We start from the raw sequence: 27,385 nt of genomic DNA on the forward strand, positions 1-27,385 counted from the left end.
CTCTCTTTCTCTCTCTCTCTCTCTCTCTCTCTCTCTCTCTCTCTCTTGCTTTAGACCAGGCTGTCCATCATGGACACAGCAATGTTAGCTCTGACAGGGTGTAATTTGGACAGATAGAAGGCCAACAGATCACTTTTTGTTGATAGAAGAGGTCAAACAGGAAAGCATCAAGTGGGCAAAGCACTCAACAAATTTAGCGATTACCAAAAAGCCAGTTGAAACGCCAGCCCTGAAATAATGTGATAAATCTTGTCAGGACATTGACCCTTTTTTTTTTTTTTTCCTCCAGTCTTGCACTTTAAAATCCAAGAAAGTGTGAAATCTGTGGGTCAAAGTGAAGTCACCGTTCACTCAGCATCCAGTCTATCCAAAGTGCCGTAAGAGCCGGTGAAATTGAAAGAGTGGAATCTGGGGGTTATTGTGGGCGACTTTGACATGGTTTCAGCGAACTAATCTTTCACCCTTTGAATCCACGGGGACACTCAGAATCTCTGTGTGTGGATTTTTTGTAAATTCCTTGGCCCTTATGCATGACCTGCCTCCAACGCAAGGTCTGCTGCTTATCCTGATTCATGCATACTAATGACTCTGGACTATTTACGTTACAAACCCACTGTTTTATCTATCAGTGCATGTCTACTGTTTAACCCACGTTGTTTGCCAAAGTGAGCGAATTATGTCATTAAAGTTGCACATGGGAGCAGCTCTAATATCTCCCCCACGTCCGTGGAACGTACACACAGCGCTGTCGCATAAGCATCTGTGCAACGCCACTTCAAGCTCTATTACTGGGATTAATATTAGATTTGGGTTCCTTTGAGAAACTAGAGGGCTGGATGCTGGCCAGCATTGGAATGGAGCGTAGGACTGGAAAGACATAGCTCAGCCATTACAACCTGTCAGTTTGAGAGGATGAATACCTCCAAGGAAACAGCAGGAACCTCAGAGCACGCATCTCATGTGGAGCCCACTTACATAACTGTGGTGGGCTTGGCAAGCACACCATGGCCTCATATGAATCTTGGGAACTTTAAAGGGATAGTCCATTAAAAAACGAAAAATCTGTTTTTCGTTTCAAACCTGTAGGACTGGCTTTCTTTTTCATTTTCTGAAAACCGTGTGTTTGTCCATACAGTGAAAATCAATGGGGTCCAACTGACTGTTGTTCGGACCCCATTGACTTTCATTGTATGGACAAAAAGAGTTCTAAGTATCTAAATATCTTCTTTTGTGTTCCACAGAAGAAAGAAAGTCATACAGTGTTGGAATTACATGAGGTAGAGTAAATGATGTCAACAGAACAGAAAGAGTTGCAGAGGAAGAGAATGAACTGAGAGTGATGAATTATTCACAATGATACCAGAAATATGCATTAAGAAAGTTAATAGGGTCAGTTTTGATTTCAAGTTCACTACAAGAGGGGTTAATGGTGCTGGTATGGTCAGTGATTGCCCTATATGTCTTATAATAGAATTACTATTGGCAATGACTGTGCAGACTGATTTTTTTTTCTTTGTTTATTTTCTTATTGTTTTTTCCCTTTTTTATTTGGCACACGTAACTGTTGTTCCTTGTATCCATTATGCCTAATAAAAGGCCAGTAACACTTTCTTGCCTTTCAGTGTTTTTCATGCTCAATTTTTTTAATGTCTTTTACGGTTTATTTTCTTGCTGCATTCATTAGCAATCAGTATAACAAGAAGGTAGTCATTTCTTGTTTTTACCTGTCATGTGCCAATATATAGAAACACTACCTGGGAAACGGGAACCTTTTTAGTATTTGCCTAATATTAGACACATTCTACAAAAGCAGCAGTGCGACAGCCTTGAGTAGTCCATTGAATGCCTAGGGTCCTTAATGTCTTCTATGATTTTCTTACATAAGCTGTTTGCCATTAAGACATTCCTATTAGACACCAGAAATGGACACACAGGTGTAAAACGGTTATGCAAGGAGTTTAGGCAAGGCAAGTTTATTTGTATAGCACATTTCATACACAATGGTAATTCAAAGTGCTTTACATAAAAGAAAATAAAAAAATAATCACAACAATAAAACAAGGAATTTAAAAACTTTGAAAATGATTTAAAAAATTTATTTAAGAGGTTTAAAATGAATTTAAGAAAACGATTATACATAGAATATAGTGCAATCAGTTCGGACATCGCACAGTGCTCATTCAATGAATGCACAGCTAAACAGATGAGTTTTGAGTCTGCATTTAAATGTGACTAATGTTTTAGCACATTTGATCTCTTCTGGAAGCTGATTCCAACTGCGGATAACTAAAAGCAGACTCCCCTTGTTTTGTGTGAACCCTTGGTATTTCTAACTGACTCGATCCTAATGATCTGAGTGGTCCGTTAGGTTTATAATCAGTGAACATATCTGCTATGTATTTAGGTCCTAGGCCATTGAGTGATTTAAAAACGAGTAAAAGTACTTTAAAATCAATCCTAAATATAACTGGAAGCCAGTGTAAGGACCTGAGGACTGGTGTAATATGCTCAGATTTTCTGGTTCTAGTCAGAATTCTGGCAGCAGTGTTCTGGATGAGCTGCAGCTGTCTAATGGTCTTCTTGGGAAGGCCGGTGAGGAGACCATTACAATAGTCCACCCTGCTGGTGATAAAGGCATGAACAAGTTTCTCCCAGTCTTGACTGGAAACAAAACATCTAATTCTTGCAATGTTTTTGAGATGATAGTATGCTGATTTAGTTACTGCTTTGACATGACTACTGAAACTAAGGTCTGTCTCCAGAATCACACCAAGATTCCTGACTTGATCTTTAGCTGTTAGTCAAGGTATCCATTCACCTTGAGAACTTCATCTTTGTTTCCAAATGCAGTTTACACAAATGTGGAGCAAGTGACTGGCCCACGTGAATCTGTATGTCAGATCCTACCCTCCGATGGTATCGAGAAACACAACGCTGGATACTTTGACGTGAGAGCGTTAGTTATGTGTCCGACGTCAGTTTGAATGTCACCCCTCCTGCTGCACTGTACAAACACAGCAGGAAGTCTAATCCCAGCTGAATTGGAAAAGAACTGAGACTTGCCAAGGAGAAGAGCACATTTCATGCTGAATGTAGCAGCTACGGCTGAGAAGCAAGGCTGATGCAAGGTGCAAAAAGCCAGCGGGCTATCTGCTGCCAGTCACTGGAGAATAGAACAATTGAGCGGCCAGTCGTTTTAATAGATATGAGAAAGGGCAGTACTTACGGATCAGAAAGGTCAATGCTGAAAGCACCTGAATATGGGCATTGGTGATGTCATGTCTTCTGACTGTATACAAGGCAAACATCAGGGTGTATCGATTATGTTTAAATGACTCTAAAGGTTCATTGAAAAAAAAGCATGCACACATTTTGTATCAAACAATGGTAATGCTGAAGAGTCAAATCAAATGACTGAGAACAATCCAATAAGTGTTGAACAAAGCCAAGGCTGTTTAAAGTTTAATGCAGCCCGGGGGCACAAGACGCTGATGTGCTTTATTTTTCTCCTCCACAGATAAACCTGAGGTGACGATCAAGGTGGAGTTTCCGCAGGGCCTGATAAGAGAGGGCGAGAATCTGGAACTGACGTGCCAGGCTAAAGGCAAACCACAGTAAGAAACCTCTCTCTCCTGTGTGTTCCATTTCTGACAATATTGGCAACTTTTCAACTTTTACGGTTTGTTCTGATATGGATGAATCTGGGTCCATGGGCTTTCATCCACAATGAGAACAGCCCTCTACCAAAACCCATAGGCAAACTTGTGACCGCCATCACAAAGCATTTAGTGGAATTAATTATACAACATTTCTGGTCCTGATCTAAATTGGACAAGCGACACTCCAAGGTATTTTGTGATATTGCTTAATTGGATTCAAGCGATTTAATAAAAAAAAAATGTATTTTAATCTTAAGGTACAAGCTTTAATTTAGTTTGCCTACACATTGAAAATGAGAAGGATGCTGGGCAAAATCTCAGCTGAATTTGATTGTGCACATGTGCCACAATATTTTTTGGCTTTTTACTTTTGACCATTGATTGCTTTATCTGGCATACAACATAAAATGAATAACTGTGTTTAAATTTAGTAGAGTACTTAATTAAATAAAACCAATATGTTCAGAATTAAATTAAGGCCAAAAGAAAAAAATCATGTAGTAGTCTCAATTGTGTGTAACAGAATTTGAAATTTGGTTAAAAATTTGCCCAAAAAAAATTTTTTTGCATTTGTTAAATTGAATTAATTAAGTTGAACACACACCAATTTCTTGTTACAAAGCTGAAATAAATTTTTAAAAGCTATATTATTTCCCAGCAAGATCAATAATTTATTTAGATCATGATAATCAATTTACATACACCCTTGTTGAAAAGTATACAGTGGCTCCAAAATATGATTTTTCTTTTTTTATGTATTTTGCCCCAAAATATCATTTTATTTATTTATTTATTTTTACAGATTGGTAGGTTTGATATCTTATGCAGTGAAATTCATAAATTTTTACAATTCCAAAAGTGTCCAAATATTTTCTGTGGTCATTGCACATGAGCCTAAAGTGAGTTGTCAGTGTTTGTCCAGTGAGAGCGCATGTAATAAAAGCCATTCCAGTGTTTTTACATTCAACAAGCCCCATAACATCCTCAAACTGAAATGCTGCGGGGCAGACGAGGCACCACCTGAATTCATTTAATAAAGACGAAAATACAATCAATACAGTGAGCAGAAAATTGGAAGTCATTTTCATTAAAGCTTGGAGAGGGGCTGCAGTCATTACTGTCAGACAGTGCAGGGCTTGGCTTGCCATCCCATTTGTATTCTCCGCCTCACGCCAGGTTCTCTGCAGCCCCTCCACTGTGTGTTTTTCCCCATACCTTCCTCAATAAGGCACTTTTTCTAGGTCATTTCTCCCTTTCCATATCAGGAACGTCTGCATCTTTATGCTATGCATGTATATTTAACCTCAGACTGAGACTCTTTGAGATTCCACACTCGCTGCTCGCCATCAAATGTTGTTTTGCCGTCCTTAGAGGCTGTGGATCAACTGCTATTGAATGCGAACCAGTCCTTTGTTTCGAAGCTGTGAAGGTTTTTTTTTTCTCTCTCCCCTTTTAAACAGGATGGTAACAAGTTTAAACACTGACACAAAAACTAAAACAACAAGGGAAAGCCTCCTCAGATGCTCTTGGGAAATAACTACACTGCAGCAGTGCCATTGAAACTTGTGAGAGCCGAGTAGAGTTTAGAGCCTCTTTTATATTTCCACAGTGGGTTTAGCTCATTCTGCTCATCACTGTGAAAGTAGAATAGGCTGTTGTGTGCCCAGCTCAGGTGTTTAGAGAACAAAAGGAGATAGCTCACAGTGGCAGTTAATTGAGGCAGACAAGAGAAAATCACAGCCTTTCAGTTTTTGTTACTTCGCCAAAATGTAGTTTATTTGCCAGTGTCATAGGCTGCGACATTGGTTGAATCCCACAATCTGTGTAACTGACCGCAACTGATTCAGTTTTTTCTGAGGTTAGGACCATAGCTGTTTTTAGTCTCAGACAACACAAATTGCACATATTTACAGGATAACATATTGCACACAAAAACCAAAAGTCTGATTTACTGGAGTCCCGATGCGCAGCAATTTATACTTCTAAAAAATTAAATCATGTATATAAGCTCCCAGACTGCTACACAATTGTTGTCTCCAAGGAATTACTACCATGGTTCCCACACCTTTTGATCAATAAATACTTGGGATTTTTAAATTCTGTAGTGATTTGTTGGATAGCCTCACACGGGGCACCACTAAATGTAGTGAATTTAGCTCTAAGTAGCACCTCCAGTGCAATGGCTTTGGGCTTAAATATTAATATTTAGTTTTGGTCACACTATTTTACAGGGCACAAGCCAAAGAATTTCGCCTTGACAATAAAGAACAATCATGGAAGTTTGTTGAATAAATAAGAATTACATAAATTCTAGAAAGTTGTAGTCTGACCATTCTGAAGGATTTGAGGGATATCGTTAACTTGTAGAGCCTCATACTGAATAATCAACACAAGGAAGACACAAGTGTAATAAAAGTGGTTTTATTTAACAAAGAGATAGAAAATAGTAACTAACAACTACCAAAAGGTGTAACTTTTATTCTCGCTGTAGTATTGCCGTTGCCGCCACCGTCATGAAAGCGCTGTGTTTCGTTGTGAAAGTGAAACTACTTTGTCTCGTTTTTTTTCTTGTATATCTTTGTTTCGGTTTCTCATTTTGAATGATGAATATATACTATTGATAGCTGCTGATATAGACAGTTAATTCCTCTCACGCATGCGCACAACACATGTGTTAGTTTGCTGTCGGCTGTAGTCTATGCGGTGTGTTCGAGCGCAGCTTTTTGGTCCGATGCTGCCAACGTGAGGCGACAACACCGTCGGCTTTCGTCGCCGCTTGTTCTTTGAAGTCGGCTTGGTGTGTCCCGGCGTTTAAGCAAAAGTCATCCTTCGTTGTCCACAAAAAGCCTGATCACATCAAAATGAACTTTCCACACATTGGGCCTCATTCATGAAACACGAGCAGAACAAATTTTTGTGTAAATCGTTCGTAAAGCCGTTCTGACGTAAATTTTCGGATTCATGAAAGTCTTCGTATTTTCAAAATGTTAGTTGGTTCAAAAGAAATTTACACCTGCTCCCTACCACGTGTAAATGGTGCGTAAAACGTTCTGTGTTCTTTTTGGCAAATTGATGACACTGAATTTTGATGCACTGCCATCATAATATTTTACAAGGTCGTTTGCCCCGTTTTTTTTTTTTTGGTAGCTGGGAGTTGATAAACTGCTTGTCACTTTCACTTTTTACCCAGCCGTCCAATCAATGGAGGAGGGGCGGGACAAATACTACACCGACCAATCATCCTACTTGTACAACAACTGAACAACAATAGAGAAGTTCATATTGCTGGTTACTGAATTTTTATATTCAGTAATATTCTTAAGATGAGATACTAGTAATATGTTACTGCCATGGATATTTCAAATCGTAGCAACCAAAGCGTCTCTCAGGCTCAGCTAGAAAAACGCTGTGCCACCAAAGCGTCCAGCACCACCAGCTGGCCGTTTTAAGAAGAGCGCCTGACAGTTTTTCAGCTGGCTAAAAACACTTTTGTGGACACACGTCATTGAATATTTATTGTTAGGCATATGGCCTATTAGTGTTTTTAGCATTTATGCAATATACTGGAGTCAATCCTGAGAAAGTAGACCAGAATATTCCACTGCGTTCCTGGACACGCAATTTACGCAGCTGTAATTCATAGGCGGGGATTATGCTAATTGTGAATGAGCGTGCATGAGCGCCCTATTTACGAATGATTAGAATTCATTAACATACACGTTTAACTATCAAATCTGATGTGTACGAAGTGTTTGTGAATTCGGAGGAGAGTTTTCTGGAAGGTCCGTTTTACGCGCAAATTACTCAGAATTTACTCCAATATTTACGAATGTTTCATGAATGAGGCCCATTGTGTGTAAAGGGGGTTTGCCATCTTGACTACTGTTCACTACAATTTGTTTATTTTCTCTATATGTTGTCATTTAAAAAAAAAAAAGGTTGCAATGCTTTTTCCAGTTGTTTTTTTTATTAATTATTTAATTAATTTATTTATAGATTTCAGAATATATACAGAAAAATATTTAGTGTAGGATTCACTTAGAAACAATTTTTACTTAGAAATTGTTAGTAGATTTCACACAAAATTACAAAGAAACCACAAATAACGCATTGAAATAAATTTGAACGTTTAAGTATAAAGACTAAATTAGTATTTTCTTGTAAAACTTTTTCCAGAAATAGACTGAACTGCTCCAGTTTATATGCAACTTAGAATGTTCTTGCCATATAATGTCCTATAAAACTTTACATGGTACTCAGACAACTTCTTTGCCCAAGAAAGAGGTCCCTTGGCCAGAAAAGACTGTATGGTCTTCCTATACAACTCTAAAGCAAAGCCATTTCTGCTCTGTGTCTCCATCCAGGCCTCATCTGGTGAATTGGGTGAGGGTGGATGACGATGTGCCGTCTCACGCGGTTATCACCGGCTCAGATCTCTTCATCGAGAACCTCAACAAGTCCTACAACGGCACTTACCGGTGTGTGGTGTCCAACTCTGTGGGCGAAACGTACGCTGACTACATCCTTTATGTGCGCGGTAAGTTCAAAGTGACCGAGTAGTTATGTCACTCCGACCTCTTTTTCTTTCACCCACTCCGCCACTCCATCTGAGTCATGGGTCAATAACATTGATCTCAATGACATTTCCTTTCCTTTAGGACATGTTCTAATCTGACCATTTTCCTCTTGGAATTTACTTCTGATATCTTTTGCTGCACTAAGCCTGTGGTGAAATTGCAGTCCTCCATTTTCAGAGCACAACAGTGGACTCAGAGCTATTTTAAAAAGGATTTGTGTTGCAATGAGGATCTTTTAGTGAACAGATATACAGTTTGTCAGTAGCGAGGGAGGCAAACCCCAGCTGATTCAGATTCACTCAGTTATTTTATCAAAATTATACTGTGAATAAGCTTTAAAGAAGCCAAACTTTTTTTTGTTTATGTGTGCGCGTGTGGGAACATTGTATGTTGTTGGTGGGTCGCCACAAAAACTTGGCATTGCCCAGGTTGTGCGTGTTCCAAAAACTTGCCCCAGCACGAAGTGCAAATGTGCCAGTAATTGCGACAGCCTTTTCACACATTTCTCCCATGAGCAGCTTGGCAGTCGTTCCACTAGAAATTCATGACAGTTGAACCAACAGAATAGAAGAGAGAGTGACACAGGCACGTATGGTGCTTCGAGAGCTCAAATCCCTCCCCTATTAAAGACTGCGTTGAATATAACACACTCTATCAGGACGTTTTATGATTTTTACGTCTGATGCCACTTTTAATATCTACACAATTCAACCTCATATCTGACATTAGAATTGCTAATGCAGAAACGGGTCGGCACGTCAGGGCTGTCTAGCATCATGCGTCTCTGTTGTGTTAACATAGTGGCACTCAAATGTATTCAACACACACATACATGTGCGCTCATAAAGACATGCGCTGGAGACATCTGGGTGCTCCATAGTCTTATAATTATTCTCCCTCAAATTAATAGGATGACATCTGCGTATTACAAACACAGTGGCCCTGACACATTCAGCAAGACCCACAGCGCTCCTCACATACTTTGCGTATTACGGCATTCTGTCGAGGCACTGTTCAATTAGACACTCTACTTTACAGAGATGTTAAAGGGAAGGCAAAATGAGCGTTTAGCAAGCTGTCTCATGAAGGACACATTTTCATACAGCCGGTGTATGTAATGCATAGCATATTGGAAGGGTAATTGTGAAGCTATTCATGCATGGCCTTATGTAACCACTATAAGGATTGTTAACACTTTCAGCACTCCTATATAATAATAAATCTGCAGAATTAGATGCAACTTGTCAAGTAGCGCCATGCCATCACACGCCAACATCATCCCAGGCATTCTGCTGGCTCATGAAAATATTTGAGGAGGCACCACTGGTGGTCCTGGCTTACTTAGTGCCCAGATGACAGGGGAACAAAAACACTTAAGTACGCTATATAAGTGTAAGAACTAATATCCAGAAATTGCATATAGGGTTTTTCTTTTATTTTCAGTTGTGAAATTGCAATTGAAATTTGACTGCCAGTGATCACCAAGCATTTAGTTGTTTCAAGAGCAGCTTTCATAGGAAAATATCTTAAACATCATGAGGGTGGGCAGATATAGAGTTTAAAGCACATGATGTGCAGAAGGGGAGACTAAAATGGACTGATCAGATTAAGACTTGTATGCATGATTGATGCTGCAAAGTTTTAGATAAGCCTCTTTATTACCTACAAAATTCAAAAGATTTTGAACATTAAATTTTATCCTATGTATGTACACACGTGGACAGAATTGTTGATACCCTTGGTAAATATGATCAAAGAAGTCTATGAAAATAAATCTGCATTGTTAATCCTTTTGATCTTTTATTTAAAAAAATTCACAAAAATCTAACCTTTCATTGGCGGATAAGAATTTAAAATGGGGGGAATTATCATTATGAAATAAATGTTTTTCTCTGATACACATTGGACACAATTAACGGTACCCATTTATTCAATACTTTTTGAAACCTCCATTTGCCAAAATAGTATAGGAGTTTTCTCCTATAATGCCTGATGAGTTCAGAGAACACCCGACAAGAGATCAGAGACAATTCCTTCATCCAGAATCACTTCAGATTCCCAGCTCCATGACGGTGCTTCTCCTCTTCAGTTCACCACACTCATTTTCTATAAGGTTCAGGTCAGGGAACTGGAATGGCCAAAGCAGAAGCTTGGTTTTGTGCCCAGTGACCCATTTTTGTGTTGTTTTTAAGGTTTGTTTTTGTATTATTGTCCGGTTGGAAGATCCAAACATGGCCCATTATAAGATTTCTAACAGAGTCAGTCACTTTTTGATTTTTTATCTGTTGGTATTTGATAGAATCAAATATGCCATGTGTCTAAACAAGATGTCCTGGACATCCGGCAGAAATATAGGCCCACAACATTAAAAATACAGCAGTATATTTCATTGTACACATGGGGTACTTTTTATCCCTGTGTTCACCAAACCCATCTTGAGGGTTTGCTGTTAAAAAGCTTTATTTTTTAGTTACATCTGATCATAGAAGCCAGTCCCATTTGAAGTTCCAGTTGTGTCTGACAACAGAATATGCTGGAGATAGTTTTTTGGTGAAAGCATTTTCTTTTCTTGATTTTTTTTTTCTTGAAGTCCTCCCAAACAACATGTGGTTTTCTGACCCCGAAACTCAAACTTGCAGTTCTCCAGCTGTGATCCTTGAAGAGTCTTTGGCCACTCAAACTCTCCTTCTCACTGTGCATTACGACGATATAAACACGTTCTCTTCCAGGCAGATTCATAACATTTTCTGTTGATTGGAGCTTCTTAATTATTGCCCTGATGGTGGAAATGGGAATTTTCACTGCTCTAGCTTTTTTCTTAAAGCCACTTTCTAATTTGTGAAGCTCAATTATATTTTGCTGCACATCAGAAATATATTCTTTGGTTTTTCTCATTGTGATGGGTGATTAATTTGGAATTTGGCCTTTGTTTTCACTCATATTTATATTTCTGTGAAACAGGAAGCCATGGCTAGATAATTTCATGTTCATAATCACCCTGGTGTGCTCAAAATTGTGAATATGAATGGGAATATATTTCAGATATATTTTACTCATAAGAATTTCTAGAGGTGCCAGTAATTGTGTCCAATGTGTATTTGAGAAAAAAACATTTATTTCATAATGATATTTCCCCCCATTTTAAATTCTTAAATAAAAGATCACAATGATTAACGGATTAACTTTATTTTCACAGCCTTCTTTGATCATATTTACCAAGGGTACCAACAATTCTGACCACGTGTGTATGTATTTATTTATTTCATCGAAATAATGCAACTTTAATTTAACATTTTGAATTTAAATGTAATGTATTTTTTATATATATATATATATATATTTTTTTTTTTACTCAGTCATTTTATTTATTCATTTTTAATCAGTTTTTATTTCTCAAAATTAACTTTAATAATTTTTTTAAGACTTTGTAAAGTAAAAAGTTATTTATTTATTCATTCATTTATCAAAACAATGCAATTTTAACTGTAATGTATTTTTTATATATATTTTTATTAATTTTTTTACTCAGTCATTTTATTTATTCATTTTTAATCAGTTTTTATTTCTCAAAATTAACTTTAATAATTTTTTTAAGACTTTGTAAAGTAAAAAGTTATTTATTTATTCATTCATTTATCAAAACAATGCAATTTTAACATTTTGAATTTAAATTGTATCATCATTTTTATCAGTGGTTGCTTATGAATGGGGTAAAAAAGCATTCAACACATTAGAGTTAATATCAGATTCTCGGTTTGTGGTGGCAGATCTTCCTGAGCCCTCGATAGACAGCCAGAACAGATGTACTGCAGAGGCAATTTTTCTCTAATGCGTTTGTTCCCCAACTGTTGTGAAGCTAAGTGATGGAGAACACTTGGAGGGTGGCTGGCACTAAACTGGTTATGGGGAAAAAATACATTCCCTGAGACATTTTCCAGGGGCCCCATCCCAGCATGCCCCTGCGGGGGAATGAGATCTAACACACCGGCCTGTAACAAGTTTACAGAGCGCCTCTAACCTAATAAAGACTACCTTTGCCTTCACAACCCTGGCCTTTAATATTGTGCACTCCTCCTCTGCCTGTCACCCTCGCTCACATTTCCTCTCCGTAACAATTCCTCTATGTTTAGAGGACTTTCCTTTGGTAACTCCGAGCTGCCCGGCAGAAATCGATCACTGCAATACACTACTTTAACGGTGCTCAGAGTGCCATACTGAACCCAAACACAAACATGATTTTGTTCACTTGGTGGGTCAAGAATCAGGGTTCCCATTGTATAATTGTGTTTTCCAGGCCTGGGAAAGTACTTTTTTTCTAATTATGCTCTGACCTAAAACATTTAATTGGCTAAATATTGCTCTTCTGTAGAGTAAAACTTTCTTCTGAGTTACAGTCTGATTTGTACTGTTCTTTTTTAGACATTTTTGAAAGTTAATTTTAAAGGGATAGTTCGCAGAAAACTGAAAATGGTCATGTTGTCCCAAACCTGTATGACTTTCTCTCTTCTGTAGAACTCAAAAGACGATATTTCAAAGAATGTTGACAATTAAATGGTTTCGTTTCCTATTAATTTCCCTTGTGTGTCCAAAAAGTTCAACGGAAGTCAATGGGAACCAAAACTGTTTGGTTATCAACTTTCTTAAAAATACCTATTTTTTTTGTGTGTTCAGCAAAAGAAATGCATACGGGTTTGGAATGAGTAAATGATGGCATAATTAAAAATTTTTGGTGCATATCTTTAATGAATCTATCAAACTGACTCATCCTCACTCTAAATTATTAATTTGTGTTAATTTTTTTTATTTTTTTTATCTTATCCATATTTTCAAATCACTGGAAAGATCTGGAAGATTGAGAGAAGGTGGGACCCCTGAATAATGTGTTGTGGCCACAGAGTGCTTGTGGTTATGGAAATTTACATCTGATCACAAGCCAAAGTAAAGCATTGGCCCACACTTCCTCTGAGGGAATCCCCTATGTGTTTGTGTAAATGGCAAGCATAAACAGATATTTGCTTTAGTGTAAACCTAAATACTCAACCCTCACACATAAACCAATGTGGATTCAACACAGCTTGCTGAAAACACATTGCATGGAGATTGATAAACAGCCTGATTTTGTGACAAGCCTCAAACTTGTTTGAGGCACCTAATTGTCCCTTATATCCAACAACATGTGTAGCGCAAGAAGAGTACTGAGAAAGAACAGCTGGAGGAACAGCAGTCTTCCTAGCAGTGCATGTAACTCGAGAAGATCCAGTCTCGGTCCAGCGAGCTCAACATATGTAGGGAAAGAAGAAGAAAAAACACAATCTACACTTCTGTCATGGTGGGTCCAATCCATCCCTGTGCTGTAATAATGAGAGTCGTAAATCACTTCTCTCCATACTTTCCCTCCATAATTAAAGCCTCCATTCTTGCTCACTTTTATTCAATTTGCCCCATCAGTGTGTTTCCCTTATAATACACCGTATTGGTGATGCACACATTTAAAAGTCAGATTGCCCTAATAAATTTGGATGCTGTCAAACACAAGCTTGGCAGCCCGCCGTTCAAAAATCTAGTCATCTGTGAATTCAGACATGCAAATGTGCCGTATTAGAATTGGCACTGTAAAACCTTCCTACTGGATGTCTGAAGATGAAAGAATGCATTGCAAATGACGTGCAGGCTTTCGTATCTAAACTAAAACTAGAGCATCTGAACCGTCGTGCACTTTTGCTTACTGAATTATATGACAGTTGTTGATGTAAAATTTAAAAACTTACTAACTTTGTATAATTTATCTAAACTTTGTGAATAAAGTAACTATGCGATTAGCAAACAGTGTGTACTGTGCATACCATTATTTTAGATAGATTAAAACACATTAAAACGTGAATATACTGTAGCTATATTTACTACATAATAAACTTATAATAATACAACATAATATTTACTACGTAATACATTTATACAGTTGGTCATAGTCAACATTAAATTCAGTTATGTAATTTAAATAAATTCATTCATTCACACAGATGCATTATTCTCTGTTCTGTAGAATAGGCGCTAGTTGCAGTTTTGTAAAAGTTCTCATACTGTGGAGTTGCTTTGTAATTATTGAGAAACATTTCATAATTCTCATAACATGGTTCAGCTGGCAGATTGGATGGGTGCTGTTTTTAAGCACTCTCATGTCTCATAGCTCTAAGGCAGAGGAGTCTCTCATCCACACCCATTTTATCCCGTCTGCCAGAGTCATTAACAAGGGCCGTCTCCTAAGTCCTCCCTTCATTAGCCTTTCATTGAAGTCGATCGCTTCAGTGCTGCTGCCAGTGTCAGATTTGCAGGTATTTATTGTTATTTTACGCTGTTCACTCACCTCTCTCGCTCATTGATTCTACAGAGAGGAGGAATGTGCAATATATGGAGGAGGAATGCACTCCTGAATTTACACTATAGCAAGGCAAATGTGCCACTTCTGCCATTTATTGATATGATGTCCTTATTAAACAGTTTGAGGGAATTTCCATGCATATGCTTCTGCATATGGCTTCCACCTCTGGAAATATCATGCAGATCCTAACAGGTTATTTTCTAATGCAGTGGTTTTTAAACTTTTAAAGGGGTCATATGACGTTGCTAAAAAGAACATTATGTTGTGTATTTGGTGTAATGCAATGTGTTTATGCGGTTTAAGGATTAAAAAACACATTATTTTCCATAATGATTGTTTCTCCTCTATGCCCCACCTTTCTGAAACGCGTTGATTTTTACAAAGCTCATCGTTCTAAAAAAGCGAGGTGTGCTCTGATTGGCCAGCTATCCAGTGCGTTGTGATTGGCCGAATACCTTAAGCGTGTGATGGAAATGTTACGCCCCTTAACATACTATGATGCCGTCTCCCAGCAGTACGAGACTCAGTGCAGCTGCTCTGCTCGTGCACATCCCATCATCAGTTCTCTTTTAGCAGTTCAGTCAATGTACTGTTAGGAGTAACTGAATAACTCGTGATATTGGTTTATTTTCGCATCAGAGGGAGTGTCAGGCACGTTTATAAACCGAATAACTTAAGTAATTTGTGGATTAGTGCGTACTGGAGACGCGTACCGTTTCAAACGTTTCAGTTCAATTTGGTGAACTGGTTCGACCGGTTCACTAAGAAGATCCGGTTAAATAGAACGATTCGTTCGCGATCCGGACATCACTAGACGAGACAAAACCAATAAAACCCATTACAAACGAGGAGGTACTTAAGGAGTACCACATCTCTTCAAATCAGAAAATCAAACTAACACCTACACTCTTAAAAATAAAGGTGCTTCACGATGCCATAGAAGAACCTTTTTGTCTAAATGGTTCCATAAAGAACCTTTAACATCTGAAGAACCTTTCTGTTTCACAAAAGGTTCTTTGTGGCAAAAGAAGTTTCTTCAGATTGTAAAAAGGTATGAAAGAGATGGTTCTTTAAAGAACCTTTGACTGAATGGTTCTTTGTGGAACCAAAAATGGTTCTTCTATGTCATCGCTTGAAGAACCTTTTGAAGCACCTTTATTTTTAAGAGTGTAGTCACAACAATGTTCCTTCTGATTTTGTTTTATTTGCTTATGCATTTAGAATAGCATCTCTTTTAATAGTATAACCTTATTTTTGTTGCTTTTTTTGTTTTTGTTTTCCCTCACAGAATAACAACTGACTTGAATTTGGCACCCCGTAATTCACAATATTGGGCTAATTTTTCCATTTTATCATTTATTTATCATTTTTGCTACAAGTACCACCTAGAGGAAATCCAGTGGTACACGTTGTGTAGTGACCACTACCACTGTTTCATTTGTTGTGTGTGTGTGTGTGTTTATACTTGCGTTCCAAAGGGACAAAGCCTTAGGCAAAGCCTAATACTGCCATATAGCCCCGAAAAATCATACACATTGCAATATTTAGGTTAAGCTCCCTCAACTGCTCTTGCTAGTTTTGCTACAGCAAGCGAAAATCTCCTTGAAAAAACATGCAAAGCTGCCTGATGACAGAAGGTTGCTGATGGGCAAATCAACAGCCCTGAGCACCCATTACTAATCACACTATTAATCACGTGTGTTTTTCCCTCTCTGTGTCGTTCCTGAGTGACTGTTATCCGTTAGGAGTCCCAGGACATGCCAGGAAATGCCATGCCGATTAAAGTACTCATCTAGTCAGCTCCTCGTATGTACCTCGCTCTCCTGATTTCCTTCCTTTCCTCTGCGAGCCACTCATGCGTTGGTCCACATCTCATTTGGGAGATTGCGTTCCAAAGGGACAAAGCCTTAGGCAAACCTAAAACTGCCATATAGCCCCGAAAAATCATACACATTGCAATATTTGGGTTAAGCTCCCTCAACTGCTCTTGCTAGTTTTGCTACAGCAAGCGAAAATCTCCTTGAAAAAACACGCAAAGCTGCCTGATGACAGAAGGTTGCTGATGGGCAAATCAACAGCCCTGAGCACCCATTACTAATCACACTATTAATCACGTGTGTTTTTCCCTCTCTGTGTCGTTCCTGAGTGACTGTTATCCGTTAGGAGTCCCAGGACATGCCAGGAAATGCCATGCCGATTAAAGTACTCATCTAGTCAGCTCCTCGTATGTACCTCGCTCTCCTGATTTCCTTCCTTTCCTCTGCGAGCCACTCATGCGTTGGTCCACATCTCATTTGGGAGATGTGCTGTTTTAGCAAGTGGCTCAGCAAGGGAGAGAATAAAATATGAGTTCTCATCTTAGCATTAGCCTTTGCGTGTCTGGGGAATCGGTGTAACCGGCAGTATTTTGCAGTGGTCCGGGTTTAATGAGCCTGCTACACACACACACACCCCAGCCCATTGCTATGATTCATAATGTGCCATGATAAACACACGCTGGGATGACATAGCAGGTATGCGCTGTGAAAGTCAATAAGCCCTGATACTCTGAGGCATAAGTTTGCCTTTTAAAAAGATTGCTCTAAAAAAATTTACAAAAATGGTCTGTTTCTAAATGCGGTGAGTTATAGATCCAATTGGCCTGCCAAGTTTTTAATGAGCTATTGACACCGGTGATCTCAAACATCTGTTGGGCATTCACAGTTCAAAACAGAGTGGCGCCAGTAAAGTTGCCCCTCCACCGAGTCGGCCGAGTTTAACCGAACATTCGTTTAGTGGCGTTTCAGTTTCTCTGTCTTTCTTTATTAAAACATTTAGCTTTTCAGGCTCAGCATGCATTATTTAATGCAAATGTATTCTGTAGTGACTATTGATCAAATGTGCTGCTGCTTGTAAAGTTAGCTCTATAGCTCTTCATTAGCCTGTATTTGCCATGCTTGACTGCTTTCTGAGATTCCTTGGTCAGCTGTTTCCTTTTCCCTTTTTGTCATAGGATATTAAGGATGCCCAAGCATGTCAAAATATTAAACATTTTAGCCCCTGTACTTTCAGAGAGATGCATGATTGTGTTTACAGTAAATCCTACGCAGTTTAGCAGGTTAACTCAGTCCGTTTGCTGCCATGCTTCATCTCCAGCAAGAGAAGTCAATATGGCTGTGCACTTCTAAAAGAGAAATGTTCACATAGCTGCGATTGCCTTGTGAATCAGTGTAGTTCAAGACAGGTAACAACTTACCGCTGACAACCTGTGATCCATTACGTTTTTTATTGGCATGCAAAACATACAAATCTTTGAAAGAAGCTTTTCCGACAGAAAGTGCAGTAAAGCAGTGTAGGATATCAGACCGAATCAGACAATCTAAGATTTGGTCAAAACCGAGTTGAGGCACGAGGAGTCACAAAAATTCCACAGAGGCCCAAGACAACAGGATGTCATAAATCAGACCCTAGCCTCTCTGATGTATGTTGAGTTATTTTGAGGGGACAGCAAATTTACAGTTATACAAGATGTACACTCACTACTTTACATTGTAGCAAAGTGTCATTTCTTCAGTTTTGTCACATGAAAAGATATAATAAAATATTTACAAAAATGTGAGGGGTGTACTCACTTCTGTGAGATACTATATATCTCAATCTAAAAATGTTTTTGTAAAAAAAAAATCTCATAAAATGAAACAATCATATTTATTTTTCTTTAGCCCAGAGTAGACATAATCCTGAGTTATTATTCCATTTCACACTAAATATGATTCCATACACTTCCAATTAATTCGACTAAAAACAATATTTTGTCTTTTTAAAATGTCATGTGAACATGTTAATCCAATGTGTAACATGCTTTAAAACATTAAAATATTACATTGCATATTGTGTTGTGTATATTTGGACAGACAGATGGAGACTGTATTATAACTGTACATGTATGTTGCTGAAAGTTTCCTTAACAAGTGTTTAGTGTGGTGTTAAAAGTCCTGTAGCGCATGACATGCAATACGTAGCTGCCATTTTCTGAGTGATCCCGTGTATCGGCAGAGGAGATGGAGACAGAGTTCCTCTCTGCCTGCGCTTCATCCTGCTGGATGTTTATCATTAGAGAGTGAAAGCGTTTCTGGGCTCCCACCAAGCTCTTTTGATGGAGCGCAGACAACAACATGGGGAGGGGAGACAGCCAATTTCCCCCACCACAGATGTTAACACAGTGGTATCTGTCTGGACTTGCTGGGCAAACAGTGGTGCGGGCCTCGTCACTTTTCACGCCTGTTATCTCCCCGAGAAACATCGCTCGCCCCCCTCTGCGCTCCCATTCCTCATTTCATTAATGTTTGCCTGTTTGTCTCTCCATGAAAAATCCTGATCACCCCACGCACCGGACTGGCTAACACTCCTGCTGTGTTAACTAGGCGATATCAAACATGCTAGGCCGGTCACGACCGCCACCACTGTCCTGTAGGACTCGTGCTGCATTTACCAACATCTACATTGCTTCTGTGTTGATTAAAAAAAGACAGATGCATGACTGGAGGACAAAACTGGGAATATGGGCACACGGCATAGTCGCTACAATTAACTTCAGCTCTTTTTTCATCGGGTTAGTTTGAACCTTGCTTATATTATATTTGAGTAAACTCTGATTGTAGAACTGGCTCTGTGGCCGAATGATACAAATGTCCCTGTGATACTGACCTCCACAAGCTCATTAGCTACTCTAATCCACTCTACTCAACATAAAAAGCACACAAAAGCTAATACGGCCCCAGATGATGGAAAGCTAAATCAATGTTGCTGCTGGTTTCAATCTCTAAAAGAGACCCTGATGTAATTTGCTGCCTGTAATGATTGTGATTTTGAAGCAACCGATTGAGATCGTTTCACTCTGTTTTTCTCCTTCCTCAAGGCAATTCTTTATATTACAGTGAAAACCGTTCAGATTGCTAGAGATGCGGCTCTGCATTTCGTTGTGTACTCGCAAAACCGAGTGGGAGCGGCCGTCAGTTCCGCGAGCAATCAAAATCTTGGACTGGCTTGTGCAGATGATTTGAGAGAATCTATAAAGAGCTGAGAAATGAATCGGCTGTGATTAGGCTACATGATTGTGTTTAATGAAAGAAGCGATGATGCATACTAATGAGACACACCCTCTTTCTTCATTAACGAGGTGAATGAATCTCGTTAACACCGCTGCCTGCTGTACACATTGAAATCCTCCAGAGGTCCAACCCGCAGGCATCGCTGTAGATAAACGGCCCTCATAGGGAAAATATTATTCAATTACAGACATATTGCGTTGTTTGTGTGAAATGATTCTAGCAAAGCCTCAGCTCTGGATATGCTTTCCACATGCCGGGCCACGCAGACCTATAGCACTGCTATATCAGGCCACGTTTTTATCACTTTCCCCTTAAAGTGCATCCTATTATGCCCATGTACTTCAATAGGAAGAGTGGGTCCTAAGCAGCCACACTGCTCCCTCCTTCTGCTGATTTCATTTATCCTTTGGCTGGATGTGTATAGTTCAGGAACACCACATGAATTTATCAGTCCGCAGAGGTGGAGGCCACTTAGAAATTTAATACATTTTTGATAAACTGGCTATAAGAGAAATGGACTGGGCTATACTGCACTTTTAAAAAATCTATTAAAGCCCTAACGCAAGGCTAAAGTGCTCCACAGCTTCAGGAGGTGACATTTAGAGATTACTAAATTGCCATTTACACTGAAAAATAAATGGCTAAATGGAGGGGCCTTGCTTGCCACCATATGCAATGAGGACAGATGTCATAAATTTTTCTCTGCTAAACACGGCTAAAAAATGGATGTTTATCGATATTTCTGAGAGCTCTTTTTCCCCACAAAGCTTTTTCAAATTTAATTAAAGATGAGTCATTTCTTCCTCTGCCTCTTTCTCTCTGGCTGACAACACAATCTGTCCTCCATCTCTCTCGTTTCTCCCTTCCCGTCATTTGCTCCTTCTCTTTCTGTCCATTTATCTATCTGTGACTTTGAGCTGCAGTGAAAAGAGAAGACTGAATGAAGACTCTAAAGGTGTTGTTTAGTCCTCTTATTGTATTTTATTTTAACCCCTAACCCCTAAGTTTCATGCACTGTTGTAAGTAATAGTTTTAGTGATAATTGCCTCAGCAAACACTACTAATGAAAATATTTGATTACAAGTAGTATTCATACGTACCAAATGCAAATTATAATGTTCTGCATAAATGGACACTGCAAAAGGCGCAGCTAAAACAATGGTTTCTTCATTAATTACATGTTTGGCCTTGCTAATAAAATGCAGGTGAATAAGATTTTTCTTTTTTTTGTAATTGATGAAAGAGTCTGATTCATTTTAGCAAGTAACAAACAAAAATAAGGGAGGGGAGAGGGAGGAGGAAAAAAGTGCTTTTGTCAGTGCTTAAATTGCGTAAACACCATCTGGTAAACTGATTTTGGAATTGAACAAATGAATTGCCCAGCAAAAGCACTTGCGCATAAGATAGGAGTCCATTTCTCTCCCTGTCTGATTCCCACAGCCGAGTACAAGCCAGACAAAGAGAGATGGCTCGCTGGCAGAGAAAAGCCTAATTCACTAAAGGTCAATTGCATTACCACAGGGAAAACAACCACTGCAGTGCTTTGATACACAACCCAGGGAGACCATCCTCTAGAATTTATTGCACTTAGCGTCATGCAAACAGAGAAATGCTCCCAATAAGTCGTTTTTATACGGAGGTATATTGTTATGGGAGCTATGATTACATTCTATGATGGCTAACTGGAAATAGGCTGGTAGAACTGTGGAGAATATTCAGTCAGCCAAGCCTGAACCTGCCTGACATCACAGACTGCCTAAATACAAACAGATAAATAATACACACTTAATGAAAAAATAAACCTTATCCATTTGCTCATTATTGTCCCAGTCAGTCATATACTCAAACAGATGTCTATTGTATTTAGCTGCAAATTATGCCTAGAACACATTCGTTCTTCATTTAGTTAAATGGGATGTATAATGTAAATATACAGAGCATTCAGTGTGCTGAGAAATCATGAGAGGTGGCATTGGACAGTTATTGCCAGTTAAAAGCAGATGACAAAGTAAACTGAATGGATATGTTCATGAACATGATGACATTTCTTTTAATTTCTATGCTGATGATTCTCAGATGTATGTTCATGAACTGTCTTAAGAAGATTAAATGCTGGGTTGCAAACAATTTCCTCCAGCTAAACAATGAAAAAACTGAGGTGATTATCTTTGGTTCCTCCAAAATCAAAAACTCTATAGCCACTTACTTTGACAATCTTACTCCATATGTTAAGTCACATGGAAAAAATGTAGGTGTTACCTTTGACTGTTGAAAAACAAATCAGCTCAGTTTTTAAAAACAGCTACTATCAATTGAGAGTCATTTCCAGACTTAAATCGACACTTTCCTTTCAAGACTTGGAAAAAGTAATTCATGCATTTATCACATCACGGTTGGACTATTGTAATTCTTTATACCTTGGTCTTCCCCAATCTTCACTGGCACGTTTACAGATGGTCCAGAATGCAGCAGCCAGACTGTTAACTGGTGCAAAAAAAGTGATCATATCACTCCAATTTTAGCCTCTCTTCACTGTCTCTTTTAGAATTCAATTTAAAATTTTGCTGATTGTTTTTAAATGTCTTAATGGACAAGCCCCATCTAACATCTCTGATCTTATTATTATTTTATTTAGCTCCTAAGTCCCTCAGATCTGCTAACAAAGCTCTTTTATATGTCCCACGGTCACAACTTAAATTTAAAGGTGACAGAGCGTTTGCAGTTGCTGCTCCACGGTTATGGAATCAGTTGCCACCTGACATTAAGAGTGCTCCTTTTATTTCTGTTTTTAAATCTAGACTTAAGACACATCTTTACTCTATAGCCTTTCCTGACTATTAACTTATGGATTAGTAATTTTATATTTTACTGTATTTTATGATTGTTCTGTGCAGCACTTTGGTCAGTGTAAGCTGAATTTAAATGTGCTATGTAAATAAAATGTACTTACTTACATTTATACAAACCCCACCTTCTCTTAATTTTACGTTTTTAGGGATTGATCATATGTCGTCAAGTAGTTAAGGGGGTGGTTCACCCAAAAATGAAAAAGTTTCATAAATATGCATATTTATAATAAAATAAAATGTGCAATACGTATAATTTTTTTAATTAATTATTATATATAATCACAGTTCATAATATAATATGAATGGATAGACATAAATAGATGAATAAATATTATATATAAATAAATATGAACAGTTATATACATATATTATTTTAAAATGCTGGTTGTTCTGTAGTTTAGTGTACTGCAAAGTTAATATTGTTAATATTAAGATTAATATTGCATTTTTTATTTAATTTTGGTTTAATTTTAATAGTATTCTCAAATTAAATGTTTTATTTCAGTCAGTTTAATATAATTAGTTTAATAGCTGACTATTTGCAGGAAAACATCTTTTCGGTGTCCTTAAAGGCTCTTTTGGGGGTTTACATAAACAGCATTAATGAAGCTTTTTTTTGCACAATAGATTCATCACAATAATGTTACTCTAGTATATTTTTTCACATTTTGTATGAAGAGTTGTGTGCTTCTGAAATTCAGCAGTTGTGCCCTTCCCTTGGGCACTGGGCGCATGTTTCGCTGTCGTCTCCTGTGCCACACAAAGCTGTTGCAATTAGCCACGAAGCTGTGTGCCTATTGTCATCTCTGCTGATATCAGCTGCTGATGTAAGCAAGGACACCACCTCAGGTGACCCACACTGAAACAAAGGGCCATGCACAAGGGGGAAGGCCGTTGCTCACCAGCAGACTTATTGACGGACTTCTGCCTGAACCAGTAATGGGCTTAGCAGGCTTCCAGAGGCCCTCTGATGAATGGAGGACAGCTTGAAAATTGTAATGCTCATTTTGGATCAGTTCCTCCATATATATATTTTTTTCTCTCCCTGGATAGTAGTAAATAACCAGGACAGCTCCCTTACGTCCCTCCTGCTTTCTCCGTGTCTCCTTCCTTCTCTGCGAGAACATGCTCCAAACCATCTGCCTGATGGGAATCGCAGCATGCAAGGAGTGATGGAAACCCTCCACTTCCCTCTTAATGTCAAATAATAACCTGTAGATATTATTGCTCATTTTGATTGTGTTTTTTAATTCGTAGGCTCATGCTTCATCTCAGGACTCTCTCCTTGAACTCTTTGCCTCGAGAACTCAGTGCCCACTTTCAGAGGGGCTTGACAGTTCATGTTTGATAATGTTTCAAACGATGCAGTGGCTCGAGACCTATACAAAGGCTTGCTGTGCTGCAGTAAGTTCGGTGTTATTCAAGTAGTTAATTTTTCTGATGGTGGAAGCCCTTTTGAAGGACCTAATGTCAGCGGTATGCTGAGAAGTTTCCTTAGTGATTATGTTAAAGGCCTTGCTGTGCCTTTGTGCCAGATGAACGTCTTTAATGATGGAGAGAGTTTTTTTTTTTTTTGAGGACTAAAGAGCAGTCTTACACTAACACAGTGTGTTGAAATGGGTCTCCTGACCTCCTAAAGGCTCTTTACCTAAAGGCCTAATAGCAGGGATTGCAAGTAAAGCATGCTCTCTGCTCTCTGTAGTTCTTGGCTACATTGGCTTTTTCACAAACCTCATCAAAATACATTCAGCAAATTTCAGAATTAAAAAATGGTCTCCTTTTTGAATTCATGAATTGGAATTTGATTAGGAAGGCAAGGTGTGTTCATGTACACTAATGTTATCAATTTCAAACAAGGCTTTTCTCATTTAAGTTGACTGAAATAAGATACAGTAAATGAATAAATAAATAATGATGATGATTATTAAAAAAATATTCATTTTCAGTGGAGGTTCTGTAAGTAGAATGCTGTAAGTTTAATAATTTAGTATTTTCAAATAATTCTTTATCTCGATATTATATTATATTTTATTTTATACATTTTGTTTACTTGTAGCTATTTTTAGCAATCTTATTTTCATTTTATGTTTTTATAATTTTATGTTTATAATATGACTTTATAATTTTAAAAAAATGATAATAGCTGTATACTAATTTTATCACTCATAATCAAATTAGACCTCTTTTCATTTGACTTAAGATATTTTTAAGTGGTGGTTCAGTAAGTAGTGTTCTGCAATTTTTTTCCATTTTTAATACTGTTTTTCAGATTTCATTTCACATTTTAGTTTAGTTAGTGTTAATTTCAGCAGTTGTTTATTTTATGGTTATTAGATTATGCAAGATGATAATATTCTATAATATACTAATTGTATCACTCATAATCACTTTAAAATTAGGCTTCTATCTTTTGAGAAGCATTTCCTTTGTATCTGATTTGCAGTCTCCACAGTTTTTATTGAAGAAAGACAACAGATGCAATTAAAAAATGATAATAGCTGTATACTAATTTTATCACTCATAATCAAATTAGACCTCTTTTCATTTGACTTAAATAAGATATTTTTAAGTGGTGGTTCAGTAAGTAGTGTTCTGCAATTTTTTTCCATTTTTAATACTGTTTTTCAGATTTCATTTCACATTTTAGTTTAGTTAGTGTTAATTTCAGCAGTTGTTTATTTTATGGTTATTAGATTATGCAAGATGATAATATTCTATAATATACTAATTGTATCACTCATAATCACTTTAAAATTAGGCTTCTATCTTTTGAGAAGCATTTCCTTTGTATCTGATTTGCAGTCTCCACAGTTTTTATTGAAGAAAGACAACAGATGCAATGACCAGCCTCCCTAAAAATAATATTCAGTAAATGTTTATCACTCTATGAGCACATTTTACTAAAAATCGCTGAATTTTCCAATTCATGGGACATTCTGTAAATCTAGTCTGAGTTAGAAACAGAAACCAGGTCAGTTCTGGTTCACAACCTACACATATAGTATAGATCTCATATTGTAACCCTGAGGTCCCAGGTTCAAACACTGGAAAAGGCAAAATATAAAAGCCAGGTTACTTCAGGGCGGCTGCCCCCCTCAAGAGTGCACTACAAGTCGCATTGGATAAAAAATAGTTTTCTAAATGGCAAGTAAAAACTAAAATGCTAATCCAGCATTCATACAGTAATTCATTTCTGTGTTTTACTGCTCAGTGACACACTTATGTTCTATTCCAAGAAGCTCTCCATCTAAAAGAAACAGGCGCTCTTGATCTCCATCTTGTGATCCAGTGAACATGCCTCATTCATCTACATTTGCCTAACTCATATACGGAATTGCTTGGTATTCTACACACCATTTGAACCGCTTCTTTCCGTCAATCTCTGATAAATATTGAGGAATACTCAACTGAACCTGAATCATCAAAGCCAACAACTGGATTAGGACTAGATCCTATCTAATTGAGCCGAGAAACGCCAAGTTATGCTTTAAGGGCAAAGTTTATGTTGCCCTAACAGTGATTGACATCTCTAATGTTTCGTCCCATAACGAGCACCTCTGCATCACGGCTCTCCTGGTGTGTTTGAAGTGCTCTCTGCTCTAAGGTAATGCACCAGGATAAGGGCTCACATTCCCCGTGTTATGTATTCGCTTCCATATTTCAGTCGAGGCATTTCATCAGCTCAAAGCACAAAGGCAGTCTGAATTCTCAGAATTATCTGGAGCGGTAATGTAGGTTTACGCTGAGTTATCAACATTTCAAAACGTCAGAGGCCTTCTGGTGCTATTTAATGACTAATTACATACAATAGTTGCAAAGACATTCAGTTGTCATTCATATACAATTTTACATCATATTCATATGTCATATATAATAGTGATTTGCCTTAAAAGTCAGTCCATGTGATTTTAATGTACCACACTCTACTTTTGACTCAATAGCTTAGTTCGAAGGTAAGAAAGGCAAGCATATGAAAAGGTAATTTTATGTAGTCATTATTTATTGAGAGTAATGTGGTCCCGCTATATTGATCGAGGGTGCAGCAGTGATTGTCAGCACCATTTGAAAATGTTCTGTGTTTACAAAGCAGCACACACCAGTGATTCAGGCATGACCAGTTTAGACATTTTATGATTCTTGAGAGCTGATATTTTGACACAAATCAGATCCCACCACAGAATCATATTCCCCTTCCTCAATGCCAAAAATATCTTGTAATAGAGCTTCATAATCAGTTAGGCTAAAAGGCTAAGCTGTTGACTGAAAACACAAAAGAAAGTGAAATTTGAGTAATATGATCCATTTGAACTTTTGTAATATAATATGATGTGTGATGTGTGATTTAAAACACGCTAAATGGATAGTTCACCAAAATTTCTGTTGTCATTTTTCAGTTAATTATGGAAGTTCTAAGCGGCCATGCATTATTTTTTTTCCTTCTTGTTTTCTCGTTATAACGACTTATTTTCTCGTTATATCGACATAACGAGAGTTGTTTTCTCGTTATAACGACTTAATTTTCTCGTGATCTCGACAATGTTTTTTTTTTTATTTTTTACAATGATTGTTTGATCTACTGTTATTATAGTAACAAACTAGTTAATTATGGAAGTTCTAAGCGGCCATGCATTATTTTTTTTCCTTCTTGTTTTCTCGTTATAACGACTTATTTTCTCGTTATATCGACATAACGAGAGTTGTTTTCTCGTTATAACGACTTAATTTTCTCGTGATCTCGACAATGTTTTTTTTTTTATTTTTTACAATGATTGTTTGATCTACTGTTATTATAGTAACAAACTCAACTTTGACACGCATCTGATGGACAGAT

The 27,385-nt window shown here is 37.8% G+C and overlaps 1 protein-coding gene across 1 annotated transcript in view; it reads left to right on the forward strand.

Moving 5' to 3' along the window:
• Positions 1-27,385, forward strand: part of LOC107561050 (cell adhesion molecule 1-like) — a 62,783-nt gene that overhangs the window by 9,846 nt on the left and 25,552 nt on the right. The window contains exons 5-6 of the mRNA XM_016245388.1: positions 3,518-3,614; positions 8,024-8,196. Of these exons, the coding sequence (XP_016100874.1) occupies positions 3,518-3,614; positions 8,024-8,196 (270 nt within the window). The remainder of the gene's footprint in view (positions 1-3,517; positions 3,615-8,023; positions 8,197-27,385) is intronic.

This window comes from Sinocyclocheilus grahami, unplaced genomic scaffold, assembly GCF_001515645.1.
Source record: "Sinocyclocheilus grahami isolate Dianchi unplaced genomic scaffold, SAMN03320097.WGS_v1.1 scaffold755.1, whole genome shotgun sequence".
Taxonomy (NCBI): Eukaryota; Metazoa; Chordata; class Actinopteri; order Cypriniformes; family Cyprinidae; genus Sinocyclocheilus; species Sinocyclocheilus grahami.